We start from the raw sequence: 22,559 nt of genomic DNA, 5'->3' as shown, positions 1-22,559 counted from the left end.
CTTAAACATGAAATGTGATCACAAATGCAATACGGAGACTTCATTGATATTTCAAAGAATAGAGTACATTTAGTACTTAATACAAAGTTTCTTTCAAAAGAATTATGTACAACTCAAAACAAACAATCAGACTCTTCTTGCATAGCTTCTACATGCTACACGAGCTAACAGTGGCCATAACCAAAATGATACTTTTTCACGAATGGCACAGTAGGCGATCAAGGTTGCAAGTTTAAAGGTTGATGTATTTCGCTACCTAGGGGGATTAAAACAAAAGATTTGAAAGCTAAGACAAAAATGTCTGGTGAGTGGGGACTTTTATCAATGTCTTTAATAAATGAAAGTTTGTCTTAACGTATTATAGTTATTTCGCCAAGTCATATGAGATAGATAATATACGATTCAATCAGTAAGGCTCTTGAATGATAAAATCATTTTCAACGCGTTAGATGATTCACAACATCTTAATTTCACCAACAACTTTCATAAATCATAATTCATAAGGAAATCATTTTCTATTTAATTCTTTCATTGTAATTCACATCCCATGATATGCATCTCGCATATAATATAATCACCTTACAAAATTATTTTGTTGGTTTAATTACATCTTTGTACAGTTTTCTCTGTTCAAGCATTTACCACGCTCTTTTATCTAGTTGCAGCTATGCGAAGTAATCTCACCACATTTAGCAAGATCCATCAATTATAGTACGCATAATGCATCTTCCAATGACAAAATCACATAGCAAGCAATAGGCATCTCATACCAGATCACACAGCAAGTACGAGGCATCCTACTCAATATCACACAGCATGAATAAGACATTCTATTCTAGAGCATACAACAAAAATAGAGCATCTTATCTTAGATCACACAACAAAGATAAGGCATCTCATTGCATAGGGTACAAAAGATCATCTCCTTTGACCATTTCAATTCACATCATATCTTATGCCATTCTCAAATACATAATGTCTCATTACATTGTTTTAATTCATAATAAGTATAATTTGTTTATGAATCACATACATTTTATGAATTAGAAAGCATAAGAGAAATCATGTTGTTCATGGTCTCAGCAGAAATATAATAAGGATTTTAAACATATTTTAGAAATCCTTTTTTATTTTGGAAAGCATTTATAAGAAAAATCACTCACAACCACAATCAGCTTGTCTCTTGGTCATGAACTTCTATGCACTTCCTTACGACTCTTTTCAAATTCAAGTTCGTTTTGGATATCTAAAAACATTGTAAATTCTTTCATCTCTTTCTATAGTAAGCTCGAGGTAAAATCAACATAAAAATGACAAGATTTTCTCTTATTTATAAGCATTTTCTAGTGTAGTTTCTGATGGAAAAACAACAAAAGACATGTTGTAGCGAAAATAAAGGATCATGCTTTACTCTATATGCATCTAAACGATTTAGAAGGCAACATGCACATGCTATGTGATAGACTTAAACGAATAGCCTAAAAGGTAAACGATGAACTTACCTTTTGTTGTTCTGAACTTCTTCTTTTATCCTTTTTTCTTCTCGGCCTGGAAATCACGAACAAGGACAACCACCAAGTTGACCTACTATGCTCATGACCAAGAACAGAGTTGTGGGACTCGGTTTTGAGAAGTAAAACTTTTTGAAAGAAGAGGTAGTGTATCGTTTAGTTGGTTTTCAGAAAAACATCATCATTTCTCATTTTGTAATGAGAAATTTTTTATATGAAATCTTCATGCAAATTACATGCAAATTATTTCATATATGTTCAACACCTCATTAATTCATTAATTCTTGATGGAATTAGTGGCTTCAAATTCACAATAATTTGCCACATTTTCCATTAACCGTTAATTAATAGAATAGTTAGTCAAAGGGGTATTTTGGTCATTTGACCAATTTAGTCAAAGTCAAACTTTGACATTTCATAGTCAAAAGTCAACTTTTTGAAATTTTTACTATTTTTCCGTCTTGACTAATTCTAACATCCCGAGTATAAATTCGTATTCATTTCTATAAAATTCAAATCATATTTGAATATACATCCGATCAAAGTTCAAAGTTCAAAGTCAACATGTTGACTTTTACAACTTTGACCGTTTCAAAAATTTTCAAGCTTTTAAATATGAATCTATATTCATATTTATTTAAATCATATTTAAATACAAAGCTTGAAGTTTATATCTACCGACTTACATCTTATATATTTGTCGCTTTCTCTCTCTTTTCTTAATTCGAACAATTCGTATTACTTCAATATATTGTTCTTAGTTGAATCCATATGAGCAAGTAGGGGAACCTGACCTATAGATCATGGGCTCCAATAATTCGAGATTAACTGGCTAAACTCTTTTAGACCAAGCTTAATCAACATTCGTTAACTAAAGAGTCATTCCACTAAAGACTCTTAGTTGCATTCCCCTTACTATAGATATATTTCTGTCCACCTGATATAACCATGATGAGTAAGTTGATCCTTCACAGATTGTTCGTAATCTCGGACTGGGTCAAAATACCGTTTTACCCCCGAGATTACATCTTGCTCCTTAAGACCCAATGATCCACTATTGAACAATTGGTTTAAGGTCCAACCTATAAACCTGAATCCTTCTCAAGCCAATGAGAAGGTGGGGCTCCTTGTTCAAGACTTGGATTCAGTCTTTAAGTGAACAACCTATTTACTATCCCAGAAATAGTTAGGAGTGAATCCGTTTTGCACCCTATGTCCCTAGCTATCTACTCAGTCTTATCCCTGAAATGAGAGGCTTATTGAGCCGGAGATAATGAGCTTCCCTCACCTATACAGATTTAAGAATACTACCGAATGAATAAAAGTTCATAGTTAGCTCAAGATTTAAGATCAAGTTACCTAGGCCATCATAAATGAAATAGTCAGTTTATAGTTTACGGTGTTATAACAAAAAGTGATTATTTCGTAGTTCCAGTCTTATGCAAACCATTTACATAGGATGCCCCCACTCCCATGTCCTACATGAACGATTCAGGATTACATCGTTTGTACTAACTACGGAGCGGGCCGCATCCATAGTGTTTATCTAGAATAAGGCGCCCAACCTTATTCATACACTATAGATTATTTGGGCTATTAACTTGAACTTAATCCATGTTTATGTCTCAACATAAAGTTCAAGTGTATTTGACAAACTCAATAAAATAGCCTCGGAACCTAAATTTATTGGTTTTAAGATTATAGCATTCAATAATAAAATTTATTGAATCAAATAACAAAGTACGAGTTTTAGGACAGAAAGAGTTAAATGGTTTGCATAAGACTGGAACCACGAAGGAGTCACTTTTAGTTATAACACCGTAAACTATAAACTGACTATTTCAATTATGATGACCTAGGTAACTTGATCTTAATCCTGAGCTAACTATGAACTTCTGTTCATTCGGTAGTATCCTTAGATCTGCATAGGTGAGGGCAGCTGAACATCGCTGCCCAAATAAGCCTCCCATTTCAGGGGTAAGACCGAGTGGATAGCTAGGGACATAGGGTGCAAGATGGAATTCACTCCTACCCACTTCTGGGATAGTAGATAGGTTGTTCCCTTAAGGACTGAATCCAAGTCTTGAACAAGGGGCCCCACCTTCTCATTGGCCCGAGAAGGATTCTCGTTTATAGGTTGGACCTTAAACCAATTTGTTCAATAGTGGATCAGTGGGTCTTAAGGAGCAAGATGTAATCTCAGGGGTAAAACAGTATTTTGACCCAGCCAAGATTACGAATAACCTGTGAAGGATCAACTTACCCATCATGGTTATATCAGGTGGATAGAAATATATCTATAGTGAGGGAAGTGCAACTAAGAGTCTTTAGTAGAACGACTCGTTAGTTAACGAATGTTGATTAACCTTGGTCTAAAAGAGTTTAGCCAGTTAAGTTCGAATCGTTGGAGCCCATGATTTACAGGTCTATTCGGTTTCCCTACTAGCTCATATGGATTCAACTAAGAACAAGTATGTTGAAGTAATTCGAATTGTTCGAATAAAGATAAGAGAGAGAAACCGACAAATATATAAGATATAATTCGGTAGAAATAAACTTTAATTTTTGTGTTTAAATATGATTTAAATAAATATGAATATAGATTCGTATTTAAAACTTTGAAAAGTTTAGAAAATGGTCAAAAGTCAAAATGTTGATTTTGAACTTCGACCGGATTTATATTCAAATATGATTTGAATTTTAAAGAAATAAGTACGAATTCATACTCGGGAGGTTAGAATTAGTCAAGATGGGAAAATTAGTAAAAAGTCAAAAAGTTGACTTTTGACTAAGAAAAGTCAAAGTTTGACATTGACTTAAATTGGTCAAATGACCAAATCGTCCCTTTGACTAATTACTTCATTAATTAACGGTTAATGGAAAATGTGGTAAATTATTATGAATTTGAAGCCACTAATTTCATTAAAGAGTTAATGATTTGATTAGGTGTTGATTATATATGAAATAATTTACATGCAAATTGCATGTATATTTCATATAAAAAACTTCTCATTACCGAATGAGAAAAGGATGAGGTTTTCTCTGAATAACAACACCTAAACGATACACTCCCCTCTCTCACTTCACAAAACCGAGTCCCACAACTTCGTTCTTGGTCCTGAGCATAGTAGGTCAGCTTGGTGGTTGTCCATGTTTGTGATATTCAGGCAAAGAAGCGTTGGATTAAAGAAGAAGTTCAGAACTACAAAGGTAAGAACATCGTTTATCTTCTGGTTTTTCGTTTAAGTCCATCACTTAGTAGATGCATGTTAACTTCCAAATCATTTAGATGCATATAGAGTAAAGCACGATCCTTTAAATTCCACCGTTGCATGTCTCTAGTGCTTTGTTTTTCCATCATGTGGTATCAGAGCATGCTTAGCTTCACTCATATGCATATGGTGGGTTCTTATAATTTATGTGATAAATTGATATGGTTGAACTAAAATAGATTAGTTTTGGTTTTGGCTCTAAATTAAGTTGTTTATTTGCTTTAATCTTTGTAATTAGCCCTGTTGGTGGCTTAATTTAATTTTGCAAAGAGTCTGCAATTTATTGGAGTCATTAGAGTTGAGATTAGGCTGTAATTCTTACATGCAGGAAGAAGATGATGCTCTTTAAGAAAGCTCAGAAGGAGATGAAACAAGTCTATCGTTCACCCTCTCAACGATCGCATATGGTATGCATATCACTTTAGCCAGTCAACATCGAGCTTACTAGCTAAACAATCGTGTATAGTATGCGTATCGTTTGAAGAAAACTTCATCACTTACCAGCTAAAAGATCGCGTTTGGTACGCATATCATTTTGAGAAGACTCTATCGTTTATATGATAAACCATTCACGTAAGGTACGCGTATCGTTTGCGTAAGAAACGATTGTATACCCGCTAGGCGATCGCGTAAAGTACGTGTTGTCCTAGCGCTGAACAATCGTTTATCTCTGAAGTGATCGTATATCCATTAAGCGATCGCGTAAGGTATGCGTAACGTTAAGTGCTTAAACGATCGTTTACAAGCTAAGCGATTGCATATGGTACGCTTGTCACTGGCATCTATAAACGATCGTGTACTTGATAAGCGATCGCATATGGTTTGCTCAGCGATCGCATATGGTATGCGAATCACCTATGCTTGTGAATGTCATCTGCCTACTCAACGATCGTGCAAAGGTTGTTATGTGATTATTGTACTCCATCAAATTATTATTGTAATAACTTAGTTTGAACTTAATTTAGAGAGCCAAAATCAATCTATTTTGGGGTGTTTTAATCTTGCATGTGATGTATGATTTAATTATTAATAAAATTGTATGTGCATATTGTATGACATATAGTTTTAAAATCCCACCATAGGTTAACATGTTCATGCATGTTGAGTAAATTAATATGAAAATTAATTAATATGATTAATTAATGGTTAAATCAATTTGATTAATTTAAAAGATAATTGAATTAATTTTATTAAATATGATTTAACAAAATTATTCAATTATTGCAAAGCCATATTAATTTGTTTTTCTAGATGAATGGTTATAGGTTAGTCTAAGAGTTTTATAATTGTTATAAAATGAAATTAGACTTTAAAATCTATAAATAAGATAAAATGCATGTTCACCTAGGTTAAGTACCATATCTTCCAAAATTAGATTTAGGTCGATATCTTGTAAAACTAAGTTACAAGAGGCTCACCTGATTCGATCTTGCAACAAGTTAGATAAGATGACTAAGGATTGGAGGTTTTTAAGTTGACGGTTTACGGAACACCTCCTACTTGGAGATCGTAATTGGTTCTTGAGGCTAGTTAACCTAGTTTTACGAGCATGCGTGAGAGATGTAAGGTCATAAAATTGGTTTATCACCTAGACATCGTAGGTTAAAATCCAGTATAAATGTTATACTTGGATGGTTTACCTAGATTTAGGATTTGTTTAAGTTAGCATAAAATAAATCCTAAATAATCTACCAAAAAATCTTTTTAGACACTTCAGCTGGAGAAAAGTATCGTACTTTTGGCTCTAACGTCCCAAAGAGTTCACACCGTGAGGTTCATGCAAGGCTTTGGGCCGTGCATAGGAGCGGACTCCCTTCAGAGAGTGTTTGCATGAGCTATGAACAAGGTGAATGGGGGAAGTAGTTTATAGTAAGTGGGTGAGGGATTTATGACAATACATCCCACGGTCTCTTCCATTGGGTCGCACCGTGAGATTCCTATAATGTGCCTGCTTGTCTGCCCTGGAGTGACGTCCCCTTCGAAAGGCTGTATATAGGATTCGGAACACCGCGAACTCCATATTTGGATAGGGTCTCTTAGATAAGTTTTCATATTGTCTTTCTACTTTCAGGAGCATAATGATTCTCATCTATGAGGACCAAAAATGGAGGGGCACACTTACAAGAATTACTAAAATAGATAGTGTATTCTTGACCGAAGTAAATGGTAACTAAATGCTAAGTAAATATGAGATATTTGTGAGTTAGTGTTTGGTCAAGATTGTCTTGATTCAAAGGACGAGTAATCGGCTACCCCTCAGTAGAGGTTATTTTCAACCTTTGAATTATCGTTGCAAAACATAATAAAAGGGTATATTATTTAAAGTTTTGCTAAAATTATTGGTTTATTCAGATTATAGTTTCTAAACAAAGTATGTTTGTTTTTCAGCATGAATAGCTCGATAGTTCAATTATTAGCTTCCGAAAAACTTCACGACGATAACTATGCGGCATGGAAATCAAATCTTAACACAATACTAGTTGTTGATGATTTAAGATTTGTCTTAACTGAGGAATGTCCTCAAACCCCAACCTTAAATGCGAACCGAGCTAGTCGGAAATCATATGATCAATGGATAAAAGCAAATGAGAAAGCCCGTGTCTATATCCTTGCTAGCATGTCAGATGTTTTAGCAAAGAAACACGAATCCTTAGCCACGACTAAAGAGATTATGGATTCTTTAAAAGGAATGTTTGGGCAACCAGAGTGGTCCCTAAGACACGAGGCAATCAAATACATTTACACTAAGCGTATGAAGGGGGGACCTCTGTTAGAGAACATGTCCTGGACATGATGATGCACTTCAATATAGCTTAGGTAAATGGTGGTGCCATCGATGAAGCTAATCAATTTAGTTTTATCTTAGAGTCTCTTCCGAAGAGCTTCATACCATTCCAAACGAATGCATCCCTGAATAAGATAGAGTTTAATCTGACAATCCTTCTGAATGAGCTCTAGCGATTCCAGAATCTTACCAAGGGTAAGGGAAAGAAAGTAGAAGCAAATGTTGCTACTACAAAAGGAAAATTCAAAAGAGGATCGTCCTCTAGATCTAAATATGAACCATCAAAACCCAATCAAAAGATTAAAAAGAAGGGAAAGGGGAAGACTCCCAAGCAAAACAAGGTAAAGAAGACTACAGAAAAAGGTAAATGTTACCACTGTGGTGAAAATGGGCACTGGCTGAGAAACTGTCCAAAATACCTTGCTCAGAAAAAAGCAGAGAAAGAAGCACAAGGTAAATATGATTTACTTGTTCTTGAAACATGTTTAGTAGAAAATGAAAATTCTACCTGGATATTAGATTCAGGAGCCACTAATCATATTTGTTTCTCATTTCAGGAAACTAGTTCTTGGAAAAAGCTTTCTGAGGGCGAGATCACTCTCAAAGTTGGAACTGGAGATATGGTCTCAGTTAAAGCAATGGGAGATTTAAAGTTATTTTTTAATGATAGATATATTCTACTCAAGAATGTCTTGTATGCACCTCAAATGAAGAGGAATTTGATATCTATCTCTTGTTTAATAGAACATATGTATAAAATATTTTTTGAAATTAATGAAGCGTTCATTTTAAGAAAAGGTATTCACATTTGTTCTGCTATACTTGAAAACAACTTATATAAGTTAAGACCAACACGAGCAAATTTTGTCTTAAATACTGAGATGTTTAGAGCAGCTGAAACTCAGAATAAAAGACAAAAAGTTTCTTCTAATGCCTTATTATGGCACTTAAGACTTAGTCACATAAATCTCAATAGGATTGGGAGATTGGTTAAGAGTGGACTTCTAAATCAGTTAGAAGATAACTCTTTACCTCCTTGTGATTCCTGTCTTGAAGGAAAAATGACCAAAAGATCTTTTACTGGAAATGGTCTTAGAGCCAAAACACCTTTGGAGCTCGTACATTCGGACCTTTGTGGACCAATGAATGTCAAAGCTCGAGGAGGATACGAATATTTCATCAGCTTTATTGATGGTTATTCTAGGTATGGTCATGTTTACCTAATTCAGACAAGTCTGTCTTTTGAAAACTTCAAAGAATATAAGGCTGAAGTTGAAAATGAATTAGGCAAAACAATAAAGACACTTCGATCAGATTGAGGTGGAGAGTGTATTGATTTACGATTCCAAGACTATTTGATAGAACATGAAATCCAATGACTACTCTCTGCACCTAATACGCCTCAGCAGAACGGTGTATCAGAAAGAAGAAACTAAACTTTGTTAGACCTGGTTCGCTCTATGATGAGTTTTGCTCAGTTGCAAGATTCGTTTTGGGGATATGCTTTAGAAACAGCTATCTATATTTTGAACAACATTTCCTCTAAAAGTGTTTCTGAAACACCTTATGAGCTATGGAAAGGTCGTAAGGAAGTTTACGTCACTTTAGGATTTGGGGATGTCCAGCACACGTGTTGGTGTAAAACCTTAAAAAATTGGAACATTGTTCAAAATTATGCCTATTTGTAGGTTATTCAAAAGAATCAAAGCTGGTTTATTTTATGATCCTCAAGAAAATAAAGTATTTGTATCGACAAATGCTACGTTCTTAGAGGAAACCACATAAGAAATCATCAAACCCACAGTAAACTAGTATTAGAAGAAATTTCCAAGAATACTACAGATAGACCTAGTTCATCTACTAAAGTAGTAGATAAAACTAGGAATATTGGTCAAACACATCCTTCTCAAATTTTGGGAGAGCCTGAACGTAGTGGGAGGGTTGTACGATAGCCTGATCGTTATTTGAGTTTAAGTGAAGCTCAAATCATCATACCTGATGATGGCATAGAGGATCCATTGACCTATAAACAGGCAATGAATGATGTGGATTATTGTGACCAATGGATCAAAGTCATGGACCTCGAAATGGAATCTATGTATTCCAATTCTGTCTAGACTATAGATCAACCAAATGATGTAAGACCTATTGGATTATGGGAATTGGAGTTCAAATGTATTTCACAAATTATAAAGGAGGAATACCACCTTTGAGATAAAATTTCAAGTTTTTTTGTCTTTTGTTCTTCTTTTCTTATTTTAAAAGATCGTATGTTTTGATTTTATGCACAATAAAAAAAATTGTAACAAGAAAACGATATCATTACGATTTAAGATTAATATGAAATTGTATATTAAAATTAAATTGACTACTGATCTAATAACTCGTAAATTTTGTAAAAGGCGAGTTTAGACGGGTACTTAAACGAATCGTTATCATGGAATGAGAAGAACTATGAGAATATTAAAATATAGTTAAAAAAAATCTTTAAAAAATTGAAGTTACTACTTATTCCCAACAAATTACATATTTGTTGAATAAGAAATTCTGGACTAACCACAAATTGTACATCATTTACTAAATTAATGATAAAAAAGAAAAAAAATTGAATTTGGGACTAACTAAAAAGTTTATATGTGTCCCAAATTAAAATTAAAGACATAAATTGGTTAATTCCAATGATGCCACATGTTTTCATTATGATAGTTGGATGAAGCTAATTATTCTGGTCAAATTAAATATTATATACTAAAGTTTAATTAAGCTCCAAAATAAGCTTAATTTAGGTTCATGTTAAATATGATCCAAATTCAAGTAGCTGAGCTCATAGGTCTGATCCATGGACCAACAAGGTTCAAGCTCATAAAAACTACCAGAGAACTCTATAAATAGAGGAGTTCTCTTCATTTGTGGGGTTGGAAATTTTTTACTCCAAAAAGTCTAGAAGGAATTCTCCAAAGAGCTAGAAGACTCCTTAACTCTTGAAGCCGACTGCTCTTGACGATTGAAGTTCCTTTGAAGATACAAGCATTCTTCCAAAACTCTAACTTAAAAAACATCATGTGCTTCATTTTCCCAAATCAAGCATAAGCATCTAGTCGAGAGAGAATCAAAGGATCAAATACTAGAAATCAAACTACATCACATCAAATTAACATAAATACAATATTAATACAAGTTCAACTCCACGAATCAAAATTCTCTGAAAATCTTATGTGAACAATCTTCATTTTCAATAGCTCAATCATAGAAATGCTCAAATTAAGTGTAAGTTTAGCTTGGAGTAGTTCTATGTTAGGTCACTTCATAATAGTTTTTTTAGCAAGCATGTGAATGTAGGACAAAACAAGTACAAAAGATCTAGTATTGGTTTGTAGGAGATGCCTCGTATGGATTCTAAATCTTGACCCTGGGGATTATTACATATCATAAGGTATGGTGTCTCTTCCTCAAGACGATGCATTCTTTTTTAACAATTATGGATCAAATTCATTTTATTGTTATAATTTTCTTTTACCAAATATCCATTTAGAGATTTATTGTATTAGATAAATATAAGAGTGCATCTGAAAATCAATGATTAATGAAATAAGTAAATCCTATATCTTCTAAGAGTTATAAGGTTTAATTTTTCAATATTTCCGATGCAAGATCTTTTAATTACATTTCGAGAAAATTATAGCATTTGAGAAAATCAAACTCTTCTTGGGTCAATTTCCCATTAATTAATTCTTTTAATCGAGTGAGAAGAACATCAAAACACAGAGATTCATAAATGAAAATCCAATCATGTTTTTTCTTTTTAAATTTCAACACAGAAGATTGTAAAGTCGAAAAATTCAAAGTTTATGATCATTCATTGAATACATGTTTGCAGCTCTAACTAATTGAGCGATGTTGGAATGAGTAAAAAAATTAGTACTTACTTGAGGATTCTTGAGGGGAAGACTGTTCAATTTGTAGCTGTTTACTTGGACCAAGACATGCAAAAGGTTGACATAAGAGCATTTGAAACGACAAAATCAAAGTATTTGGTCCCAACGCAATCACATGCCCTTGTATAACTGTTAACCATCAAACACGTTAAGCATAAGGAAATTTCCAAGGAATGGACCACGTTTTTCATTCTAACGTTCCTTACCTCTTAATAAATTTGTAATTTCAAATTTTTGCAATTCAGTCTACCGATGATATGAGTCCAATAATCAAGACTACCATCGCTGATAGAATTTAGGATACTTGCAATTCTTAACATGTTGCTATACACTTAATTATTGGTCCTAAAATTATCCACCCATAATTCAAAGCATTCAAATAGAAAATTAGTAGGATAAACTAAAGGAAATATTTCAAATATTTTACGAAAATTATCTTAAATCAAAAACTTTGAAAATATTTAAAAATGTTACAAAATTTATGTGCACTATATACATAGACACGGATAAATATAGAAAATAGTATGCGCAATCTATTATAAATAAAATGTTGTGATATTTTGCAAAATATTTTAATTCATTTTTATCTTTATTCACTATATCGACAGGTGAAGTTGGCGTTGGCATAACTAAAAACATATTTGCTACAGGTAAAATGATTTTTAGTTTTAAATTAGAGATGCCTTTGAAAAGCAGGTCCAATAGAAATTTGATGCATCGGTTGAAGAGATGGATTTGTCAAATGTTTGTTACATATAAACATGAGGTTATTTTCTTGCCAAACAAGTCTCTCCCTCGTGTTATTTGTGTCGAATGTCCATTACATAATCAAATAGAGGAGTTTTTTAAAAAAGATAACAAATGGAAAAAAAATATTTACATTGTATAGAATTATTCTAAAAACAGAAAAAACTCATAGACCTACAATGGAAAATTAAAAAAAGAAAAAATGTCTCCACTAGAAGATTGGCTACACGCGTTTAATTGGCTACGCGTGGGAGTAATTTTCTTCTAAACGATTGTGTACTACAGTCTAAATGAATAATCTACTATCGTTTAGCTCATGATACACGATCGTGTGTTCTTTTTTAATGATTAGAAAAAATGCTCAAATTTAAACGATCTTGTTGACCATGCTAAACGATCATGTTAACCATAGCAAACGATCACGTTGATCATAAAAAACGATTGTATTGATTATGGTAAACGATCGTGTAGTCAAATGTAAATGATCATTAAAAACTTCAAATCTAACAATAGCGTTAACCATGCTAAACGATTGTGTTAACTATGGTAACACGATCATATTGATCATGAAAAATGATTGTATTGATTATGGTAAACAATCATGTAATCAAATGTAAATGTTCATTAAAAACTTCAAATCTAACGATAGCATTAACCATGCTAAACAATCGTGTTAACTATGGTAAGCGATCATTTAGATAATTTTAAACGATAAGAAAAAAGTTTCAAATTTAAACAATTGTGTTGACCAATGCTAAATGATCGTGTTAACTATGATTAGCGATTGTTTAGATCATGTCAACATGATCGTTTAGATCATTTTAAACGATGGGAAAAATGCTTCAAATTTAAATGATCGTGTAGGCTATAATAAATGATCGTGTTGATAATGGTAAAAGATTGTGTTGACAATGGTAAAAGATTGTGTTGACAATGGTAAACGATCGTGTTGACAATGGTAAACGATCGTTTAGATTATGTCAAAATGATATTTATAAAATCTTGAAATTCTCAAATATGAGGAAGATGAAGCAAGCTTCAAAGAATCTTACCGAAAATTGTGGAGATGAAATAGGAGATTTAAACAAAAGAATGAATCGTTTAAAAATAGAAAGAAAAAAAATTTGAAAAAAAGATAAAGAAATATACATGAGAAAATGAATAAATAATCATAAAGAAGAAAAAAGAGAAGTGACGAATCGTTCGCAATGTTCAAGGACAAATCTGAAATTTATAAAAATATTATACTGGCTTCTTGGGTTTTTTCTTTTCTTTTTTACACGAATCGTAAATGTTTGTATGTTTTGTTACATTTATGAAAATTAACCTTAAATAAAACACAAGAGATTTATTTATCGGAAAATATGGCACTTCCATCGGATGAAACAAGTGGGAGAATAATCGTGAAAATAAAAGAAAAACGTTTTCAAATTTTATTTTAAATAGTTTTTATTATGGGGTCTTTTCAAAAATATAACAAAGCGACAAAATATTTACACTGTATAGAACAATTTCGAAAATGAAAAAAGTCCATAGGCCCACATGAGCAATACAAAAAATGCACCCGTGATTAATTGACACCCTACGCGTGTAATATATTTGGTAAACGATCGTTTAGATTTGGCTATTATTTGGTACAAGATTGTTTAGATTTAGCCGTTTAAAGTTGGGTAGCCAAATCTAAACGATTTCTTTAAAAAAATTTGGTACATAATCTTTTAGATTTTGTACAAGATTGTTTAAATTTGGGTAGCCAAATCTAAACGAATTTTTTCAAGATTTTTTGGTACACGATCATTTAGATCCGGTACACGATCGTCTAGATTTGATCGTTAAATTTGGATAGTCAAATCTAAACGATTGATTTTAAGATTTTTTTGGTACACGATCGTTTATGTTTGGTACACGATCTTTTAGACTTGATCGTTTCAATTTAGCCAAATTTAAATGATTTTTTTTAAAGATTATTTGGTACATGATTGTTTAGATTGCTATTCTTTTGTACACGATCATTTAGATTGTTATTCTTTGGTATACAATCGTTTAGATTTGATCATTTAAATTTGGATAGCCAAACCTAAACGATTTTTTTAAGATTCTTGGTGGACGATCGTTTAAATTTGGCTATTTTTTGTACACAATATTTAGATTTAGGTACCCAATATCCCAATGATTTTTTTTCACCATCTTTTATATTTGACATAATCTTAAACAACTAAATAACAGTTAAAAAAAATTATATTTATATTTAATACACGATATTGAACTAAATAAAAATTTGAATAACAGTTAAAAAAAATTATATTTATATTTGATACACGATATTGAACTAAATAAAAATTTGAAAAAAAAATAAAAGATCTATAGCCACCTAATTTTATCCTACATTTTTTATTATTCTTTAAAATATTAATTGTAGCTATGGTTAACATATTTTATTCATTTATTTTGTTAAAAAAAGAAAAAGGTAAAATCTTTTGTAATAATATAAAATCTTATGTTTTTTTAATCTTTTTATTAAAATGGAAAATAGAGCCATTAATGAGAATATCTATTATTTAAAAAAAAAATCAAATCATTTTTTACTTATCATTTTAGGAAAAAGATAAATATAAAATATTTTCTGATTTATCATTTTAGGAAAAACAAATAAGTATTATTTTGGAAAAAAATCTTTTAATATCATATTTTTACTATTTTAGGAAAAAGAAATTCAATAAAATAACCTAATTTGATTTTATACTTTTTTTCCCTAATTTGTGGCACACCCCGGGGTCTTTAAGTAGAGATCTTTTGTCATTTGGAAAAGGGGAGAAGAAATTGTTTTAGAGAAATTCTTTAGAAGAAAAAAAAGTCTATTAGAAAGAATCTCTACGAGAGAAAACAATTTTTTTGATTGCTTAGAAAACCTCTACAAAACGTTTTTGAAGATACATATTTCTCTACAATGTGGGTTATTACTTCTTTTCGCTTTATTTTTTTTATGCGTTATTTTCATTTTTATTTATTTACTTGTCTTTTTTTTTACCCAAAATCTAATCCCATTGAGGAAAAACTTAGTTGGAGGTTGCATTAGGTAGGGATTTATTCCCAATGATCCGTACCTCATACAATAAGCAATTCCCTTCAGGATTGAGTGCTTATCTTTGTTCTTCTCTTTTTTAAACGTAAAGAGAGAAAATTTACATAAGGAAATTTTCTTTTTTTTGCTACTTTTTTTATCGTCATGCTAAAGAAAAAAACAAGTCTTTTAACCTTTTTGTTCTCTCTAAAAAATAGAGAGAAAGAAAAAGTTATAAGCTAAAATTTTTGTATTGTTATTATTATTATTATTATTATTATTATTATTATTATTATTATATTTCTATTATTATTATTAATATATATATATATATATATGTGTGTGTATATATATTTTTTTTTCTTTTTTTTCCTTTTAGAGCCACCTTCTGTTTTCTTTCTTTTTTTTTTTTCTTTTCCTTATATTTACTTATTTATTTATTTGTTTATTTGTTAATTATTTCATTTAGTTTTTCCTTTTCTTTTCCTTATTTTCTTTATCATTATTATGTACCTTTCCTTTCTTTTTCTTTTAACATATTCTCATTACCACCATAATAATAATTATTATGTATATGACTTTAAATACATATATGTATGCATTGATATCTCATGTTATTTGCCTAACTTATTGTTGGTGTACTTGATTTGACTTATGATGCATTATTCCTATTTGATGTTCATTAAGAATTTGTTGAAGTTTTTTAAAATATTTCTGGCCTTAATTACACGTGATCTTGAAATCTTTCTTAAATCTCCGTTTTTAAACCATTTAGAATTTTTTTTTTTACTTTAAAATTATTTATTTTAAAACTCAAAATTAAATAGATATTTCATAAGGTTTCCTAATCAACCTTTTTTTATAATAACCCACATCGATTTCGCTAAAAAAATCCTACGATGGAATCTAGAAATTTATGGGAGTCCGTTATTTCTAGATTCTTGAGGCGAGGGATCAATATCTTTGGGAGTCCGAGATTTGATCCCAAGAAAAAACAAATTTAATCAATGTTTTTTTTAAAAAAAAAACTTTATTCGAAGGCTAGTCTATGATAGAATTTGAGAAATTGTAATAATTTCTCATTCTCTTAAGGTGAGGAATTTTTCCTCAATATAGTCTAATTAATTGGTGAATCCCACTTATTTTATGGGATCATTGCTCCAAATATTGGAGTGGTGAGCAATGAAATAAGACATGATTCTTTTTTTTAAAAAAAAAATGAATTTTAATCAAGACATAAAATTTGGCCACCGTTTTTCTAAACAGATGTTACGAGGTGCTAACACCTTCCCCGTACACAAATATCTTCCAAAGTCAACTCTAATTTTTTTGTAGACCAGTTTTTTTTTATCTTATTTAAAATGATTTACTTTATTTTGGTGTCCAATTATACCGTAAAAAAGATTGGTAGCGACTCCCCTTTTTGTTCTTAAAATTAAACCCTTCTTAAGGATGTCGGCCACTCCGTGTCGTCTCGGGTACGTGGTGACAGCTTGGCGACTCCGCTGGGGACCTGAGGTTCCACCTCGAGAGTTTGGCCTTTTCTTCTGTCTTGATCTTGTATATTTTTTTTATTTGTTTTATTTTCTTTTCAGTTTAGTGTGTTGTTTATTATTGTTTCACACAAAATCTCAAGTCTCCTACCCGAGCTCCACCTTATAGAATTAGAAACGAGGATGGAGTAGTGTTGACCTTCGAGGAACTTATGCTTCCGTGCAGGCACACGAAAAATTCTCACTCAATTTGGTCATACAATCACGTGTGACGGTTGTGATCAAATTGAGAGCCTTTTATCTTTTAGGACTTATATTCAGCTTCACTCATTATGATTCGCATGTCATGTTTTAGAATTTTAATTTTCTACCTTATTATATTATTCTCACACACTAGCACAAGCCCTCTACCCGGGTTATACCATAGGATTAGATTCGAGAATGTAGTAGTGTTTGACCTTCGAGGAGTTGTTGCTCCCATGCAAACACACGAAAAATTCTCACTCAATTTGGTTGTATGATCAAGTGTGACTATACACCATTTTGAGGGCCTGTGTCAAATAGGATGCTAGCATTAACTTCACTAAGTTTGTTTGAGCCATTACATTATTTGATGGTTTTCTTTCTCACATTTAGCATTTACATGCAGAGTCATCCTAAATGAAACATTATTCTCTTTTTAAAAAGATAAAAAGCCAAAATTTGCAAAATAGCTCAAGGTTCACCTCCTAAGCATCCATATTGGACAAGAAGAAAGGCTCGAATAATGGATGAGCAAACCAATGATCAGGTTCAAGCAGTTCGTCAAGACGTTGAAGGATTGAAAGATCAATTGGCAAAGATCTTAGAACTGCTCACTACTGGAAGAGGAAAGAGTGTTGCGGGGATTTCATCACAAGTGGAAGTAGATCTGAACCAGGTGCTAGAAGACATGCCTGCATACCCTCAAGGTTTTACTCCGCAAAGGTCGTCTAGTCCTCGCATGACTTATCCTACACAAAATCCTAATCCGATCACCCAACAGGCAAACCATGTGAGCGATCCAATGTCTACTCCAATTACAGAAAGTGGTAAGAAAATTTCAGAAGAGCAGGGTAGTAGAAAAAGACTAGAATTTCTAGAAGAAAGATTACGTGCCATTAAAGGTGCAGACATGTATGGGAGTATCGACGCAGCACAACTATGTTTGATATCAGATGTGGTGATCCCTGCCAAATTCAAGACTCCAGATTTTGAGAAGTACAATGGAACCACATGCCCAAAAAGTCATCTAGTTATGTACTGTCGGAAAATGTCAGCTTACGCTCATGATGATAAATTGTTGATTGATTGCATCCAAGACAACTTAGTCGGCTCGACTTCTCGCTGGTACATGCAATTGGATGGTTCACAAGTGCATAGGTGGAAGGATCTTGCTGATTCTTTTTTAAAACAATATAAGTACAACATTGATATGGCACCCGATCGTCTGGATCTTCGGAGAATGGAAAAAAAAGAATGTTGAAACTTTTAAAGAATATGCACAGCGATGGAGAGAGTTAGCTGCATAAGTGCAACCTCCCCTAACCGACAAAGAATTGATGGCTATGTTCATAAACACTCTTCGGACCCCATACTATGATAGAATGGTTGGAAGTGCTTCAACTAATTTCTCGGACGTCATAACCATTGAGGAGAAGATTTAATTTGGAGTGAAGAATGGAAGGATCTCTGATCCCGCTTCAGAGATAAGAAGAATGATGACCCCAAAGAGAAATAGGAAGAAATACATGAGTTGAGCTCGACTCAAAGAGTAGTGCATGTATCCTCACAAACTGTGGGGCAGACAAATTACTCCCCTAGTTATCAAAATTGAGGTAAAAGCCCGTTTGGTCAGGCAACTCAGAGAAACACAAGGAACAATTGGAAGCAAACCAATTTTGATCCCATACCTATGTCATATACAGAGCCTTTGCCTCAACCTTTAAAGAGTCATTAAGTGGCTATCATACCACAAAAGCCTTTGCAACTACCATATCCTAACTGAATATGAAACTTCACCTCGATACGAGTCCAACGCCACTGAAATCACTTAAATCGGAGTTATAACGAAGAAGAACGGTAAAAAATAAGTTTAAGGGGAAAACTGGGAAATTGGAAAAGATCGAACAAACTAGATCGCACCACGTGGCATCACCAGATCACGCCACGCGTCCGCCTCGAAGTCGCGTGTTCGAATCTCAGGTGCGCCCCTATTTTTCCTTTCATTTTTTCGTACGACCCGGAAGCACGATCCGACAACCCGATCCACGAACCGATTTGCAACCTGTGCCTAGTCCGCCACGTGTCGAGCCCTCGTCCGCGCGCGCCTCTCCCCTGTCGGCAATTTCACTTGAAGAAATCAAAGAATCATAAAAGGAAGCAACCACTTCGCTTTGAAGCAAGCTTTTCCTCAGTACTTTCATACATTTTTTTTACATAAAAATGCTTTGAGGACAAAGCAAGTTTTTAAGTTGGGGGTGGGTGCTAATTTTTTTTCTTCTTTTAAGCATTTGCATGACTTGGGTAGATTAAAATTTACCAAATTTTTTTTTTAGTATTATTCTGAATGCATGAATGAAATGAATGTTGTTTGCTTGAATGAATGCTTGCAAAAGAAAATGCATGTATGTTAACGTTTTTGCAAAGCTTCTTATGATGATTGCCCCTATGATACACCTCTCTTAGCAATTTTTGTTTTGATAGGATAAAGAACCATTTATGAAATTGAGGTTAATTTTTAAACTTTTCATCTCTTTGACTCATGAATTAGAAAAAAAACCCCTTTGTCGAGCCATGACGAACCTAGAAGTCTTTAGAAAAGGATAGAATGCTTAAATTCGCTTGTTGTAACCTCGAAAGAACGGTCAATCATAGAACCTAATAGATTAAATCCAAGATTAGAATTAGCCAAGCCGGAGCTAAACAAAAAGCTTGCTACCAAAAATAGAATCCCAATAAAAAAAAGTAGCAAAATTCATACTTTTAGCAAAATACTTTTATCAAAAAAAAAAAAAAAAGAGAGAGAGAGAAAAAAGAAAGAAAGAAAGAAAGAGTACGATTAAGTCGAACGTTAGGATTACCCGATGTTAGTGAGGTACAAATCCCTACGGAAAAAGCCTATCCTTTGCCTTAGTAAAATCCGTACAATTCTATCTTAGAATTTTCTAGCTAGTTTCAATGTTTTGACCGAGGGCCGAGTTTAAGGAGGGATCCTTCCCGCTTCAGAGTAGAGGGAAAACAAGCCTAGGGCATTTTTTAATTCTTTCGAAGCATGTTTAGTGAGTCAAAATAGCAAGACTTAGATGTTTTATCTAAACATGATTCCAATAAATGAACTTTATTAAAAGTCAACCTCAAATTGACTACTTGCTTCTCTTGAATATTTAATAAAAAATTACTTTGTTGAATTGTTAAGGCATGCGTAACATCCTTTGCATATTTGTTTGAAAACATCATCAAAAATTTTGCATGATTGTTTAAGTTTAATTCTTGCAAAATAATATTGAATCCCTTGCATGATGAATGACTGAATGTTAGCACATTTTTAATTTTCTTGCTCGGGACGAACAAGTCTTAAGTTGGGGGTAATTGTTTTCCTTTGAAAGCTAAAGTGCAAAGTCTAGTCAAGGTCAGATGATTGAAATTCAAGAAGACAGGAGAAGATTCTAACGTTAACTAGAACCCTTTACCAAATCATGAGGGTCCTGCCACAAATGTTGTTGACACATTTACGGAAAGATACAAGAATAAGGTGTGTGATGTGACTACTTCAATGAATACATTTTTCCAAATCCCTCGTGGAGCTGGATATTTGTCACCAAGGTTTAACAATGATGAGGAGGAGAAGTTTGGATGTGTCAACGAGAAGCAGTGTTTATTCCACCCCGAGATAGATGACCATTTCATTGAGGATTGTTGTGAGTTCAAGAATAAGGTACAAAAGTAATAGCTTTAATTACATGTGATTTTGAAATCTTTCTTATATCTCAATTTTTAAACCATTTAGAATCTTTTTCTGCTTTAAAATTATTTATTTTAAAACTCAAAATTAAATAGATATTTCATAAGGTTTCCTAATCAGCCTTTTTTTGTAATAACCCACATCGATTTCGTTAAAAAATCCTACGATGGAATCTAGAAATTTATGGGAGTCCGTTATTTCTAGATTTTTGAGGTGAGGGATCAATATCTCTGGGAGTCCGACATTTAATCCCAAGAAAAAAAAAATTTAATCAATGTTTTTTTAAAAAAAAACTTTATTCGAAAACTAGTCTATGATAGAATTTGAGAAATTGTAATAATTTCTCATTCTCTTAAGGTAAGGAATTTTTCCTCAATATAGTCTAATTAATGGGTGAATCCCACTTATTTTATGGGATCATTGCTCCAAATATTGGAGTGGTGAGCAATGAAATAAGACATGATTCTTTTTTTAAAAAAACTGAATTTTACTCAAGACATAAAATTTGGCCACCATTTTTTTAAACAGGTGTTACGGGGTGCTAACACCTACCCCGTACACAAATGAGTCCCGAACTCAACTCAATTTTTTTTTTGTAGACCAGTTTTTTTATTTTATTTAAAATAATTTACTTTATTTCGGTGTCCAATCACACCGTAAAAAAGATTGGTGGCGACTCTCTTGTTTGTTTTTAAAATTAAACCCTTCTTAAGGATGTCGGCCGCTCCGCGTCGTCTCGGGTACGTGACGACAAGAACAATTGCAGAAGAAGAAGAGAAAAAGACGATGGAAAGGAAAAGAAAAATTGCAGAAGAAAGACGATGGAAAGGAAGGACAAACATAAAGTATTTAAAAAGAAAATAGCCGACTTCATGAACTTTTTTATTTTGTTACATTAACCGTAAATATTTTTTGATATTTTATATTTGGTACATGAACTAAATAAAAGTTTGAAAAAAAAAAGAATAAAGGAACCATTGCAGAAGAAGAAGAGAAAAAATGATGGAAAGGAAAAGAAAAATTTAGAAGAAAGAAGATGGAAAGAAAGAACAAACATGAAGTATTTAAAAAGAAAATAGCCGACTTCATGAAATTTTTTATTTTGTTACATAAACCGTAAATATTTTAGTGTTATGTTATATTTATAAAAAATTCTCTAATAGAATTTAGATTAAATAATTTTATCAGTAGAATTTAGATTAAACAAATATAAATTCTTTTCAAGAGTTAATCATAAATCGGCTTATTATTTGTCCAGGTTCATTATTTTTAGATTGAATCTTGAAAAACTTTTTCTTAGTAATTTCATCCTCCCTGGGTGGGAGGTTGGATAATTATTCCCACAACTGTTGTCTTAGAAAATTATTAGTTTAATCTGTTAAAAAAAAAATTAAAAAACATTTGAGATCTGATTTTAAAAGAACCAAAGGCGTTAAATCGCACCAGCTTAATATCATTTGGCTTTGTGGGCTCCTTTAATTTAGATACATTTTGGTCTTAGTGCGTTGGTTTTTGGTCGGGGTATTTGTGAGGTATTGTGCCAGTTTATGTATTTTGTGTAATGCTTTGCTTATTATAACCCTTTCTGTCCGAAATCTCCTAGGAATTATATTCACATACGGATGACTCTATCAAATCATTTCGTCTAAAAATATCTACTCTAAAATTACTCTCACATATTCATGTTGTCTAGGATCTAGTATTACCCACATATATGCATGAATCTATCAACATTTTACAACTTTGTAATGTGTAATATATCTTAACTCTTTA

The 22,559-nt window shown here is 32.5% G+C and overlaps 1 protein-coding gene and 1 pseudogene across 1 annotated transcript; both read left to right on the top strand.

Moving 5' to 3' along the window:
* The first annotated feature begins 6,843 nt into the window (after positions 1 to 6,843).
* LOC127149001 (uncharacterized) lies at positions 6,844 to 7,982 on the top strand (annotated as a pseudogene).
* A 9,588-nt stretch (positions 7,983 to 17,570) lies between these two features.
* On the top strand, positions 17,571 to 18,308 carry LOC107991868 (uncharacterized). The gene has a single exon (XM_017047267.2). The coding sequence runs from the start codon at positions 17,571 to 17,573 to the stop codon at positions 18,306 to 18,308; it is 738 nt and encodes a 245-aa protein (XP_016902756.2).
* The last annotated feature ends 4,251 nt before the right edge of the window (positions 18,309 to 22,559 follow it).

This window comes from Cucumis melo, chromosome 4 (assembly GCF_025177605.1).
Source record: "Cucumis melo cultivar AY chromosome 4, USDA_Cmelo_AY_1.0, whole genome shotgun sequence".
In the NCBI taxonomy this organism is placed as follows: Eukaryota; Viridiplantae; Streptophyta; class Magnoliopsida; order Cucurbitales; family Cucurbitaceae; genus Cucumis; species Cucumis melo.
The sequence above is the reverse complement of the archived record's forward strand: the minus strand, read 5'-3'. Positions and strand labels throughout refer to the sequence as shown.

Bases quoted from the DNA above. Each gene is read 5' to 3' on its own strand.
- LOC107991868 (XM_017047267.2), top strand. From the start codon at position 17,571: ATGGATGAGCAAACCAATGATCAGGTTCAAGCAGTTCGTCAAGACGTT.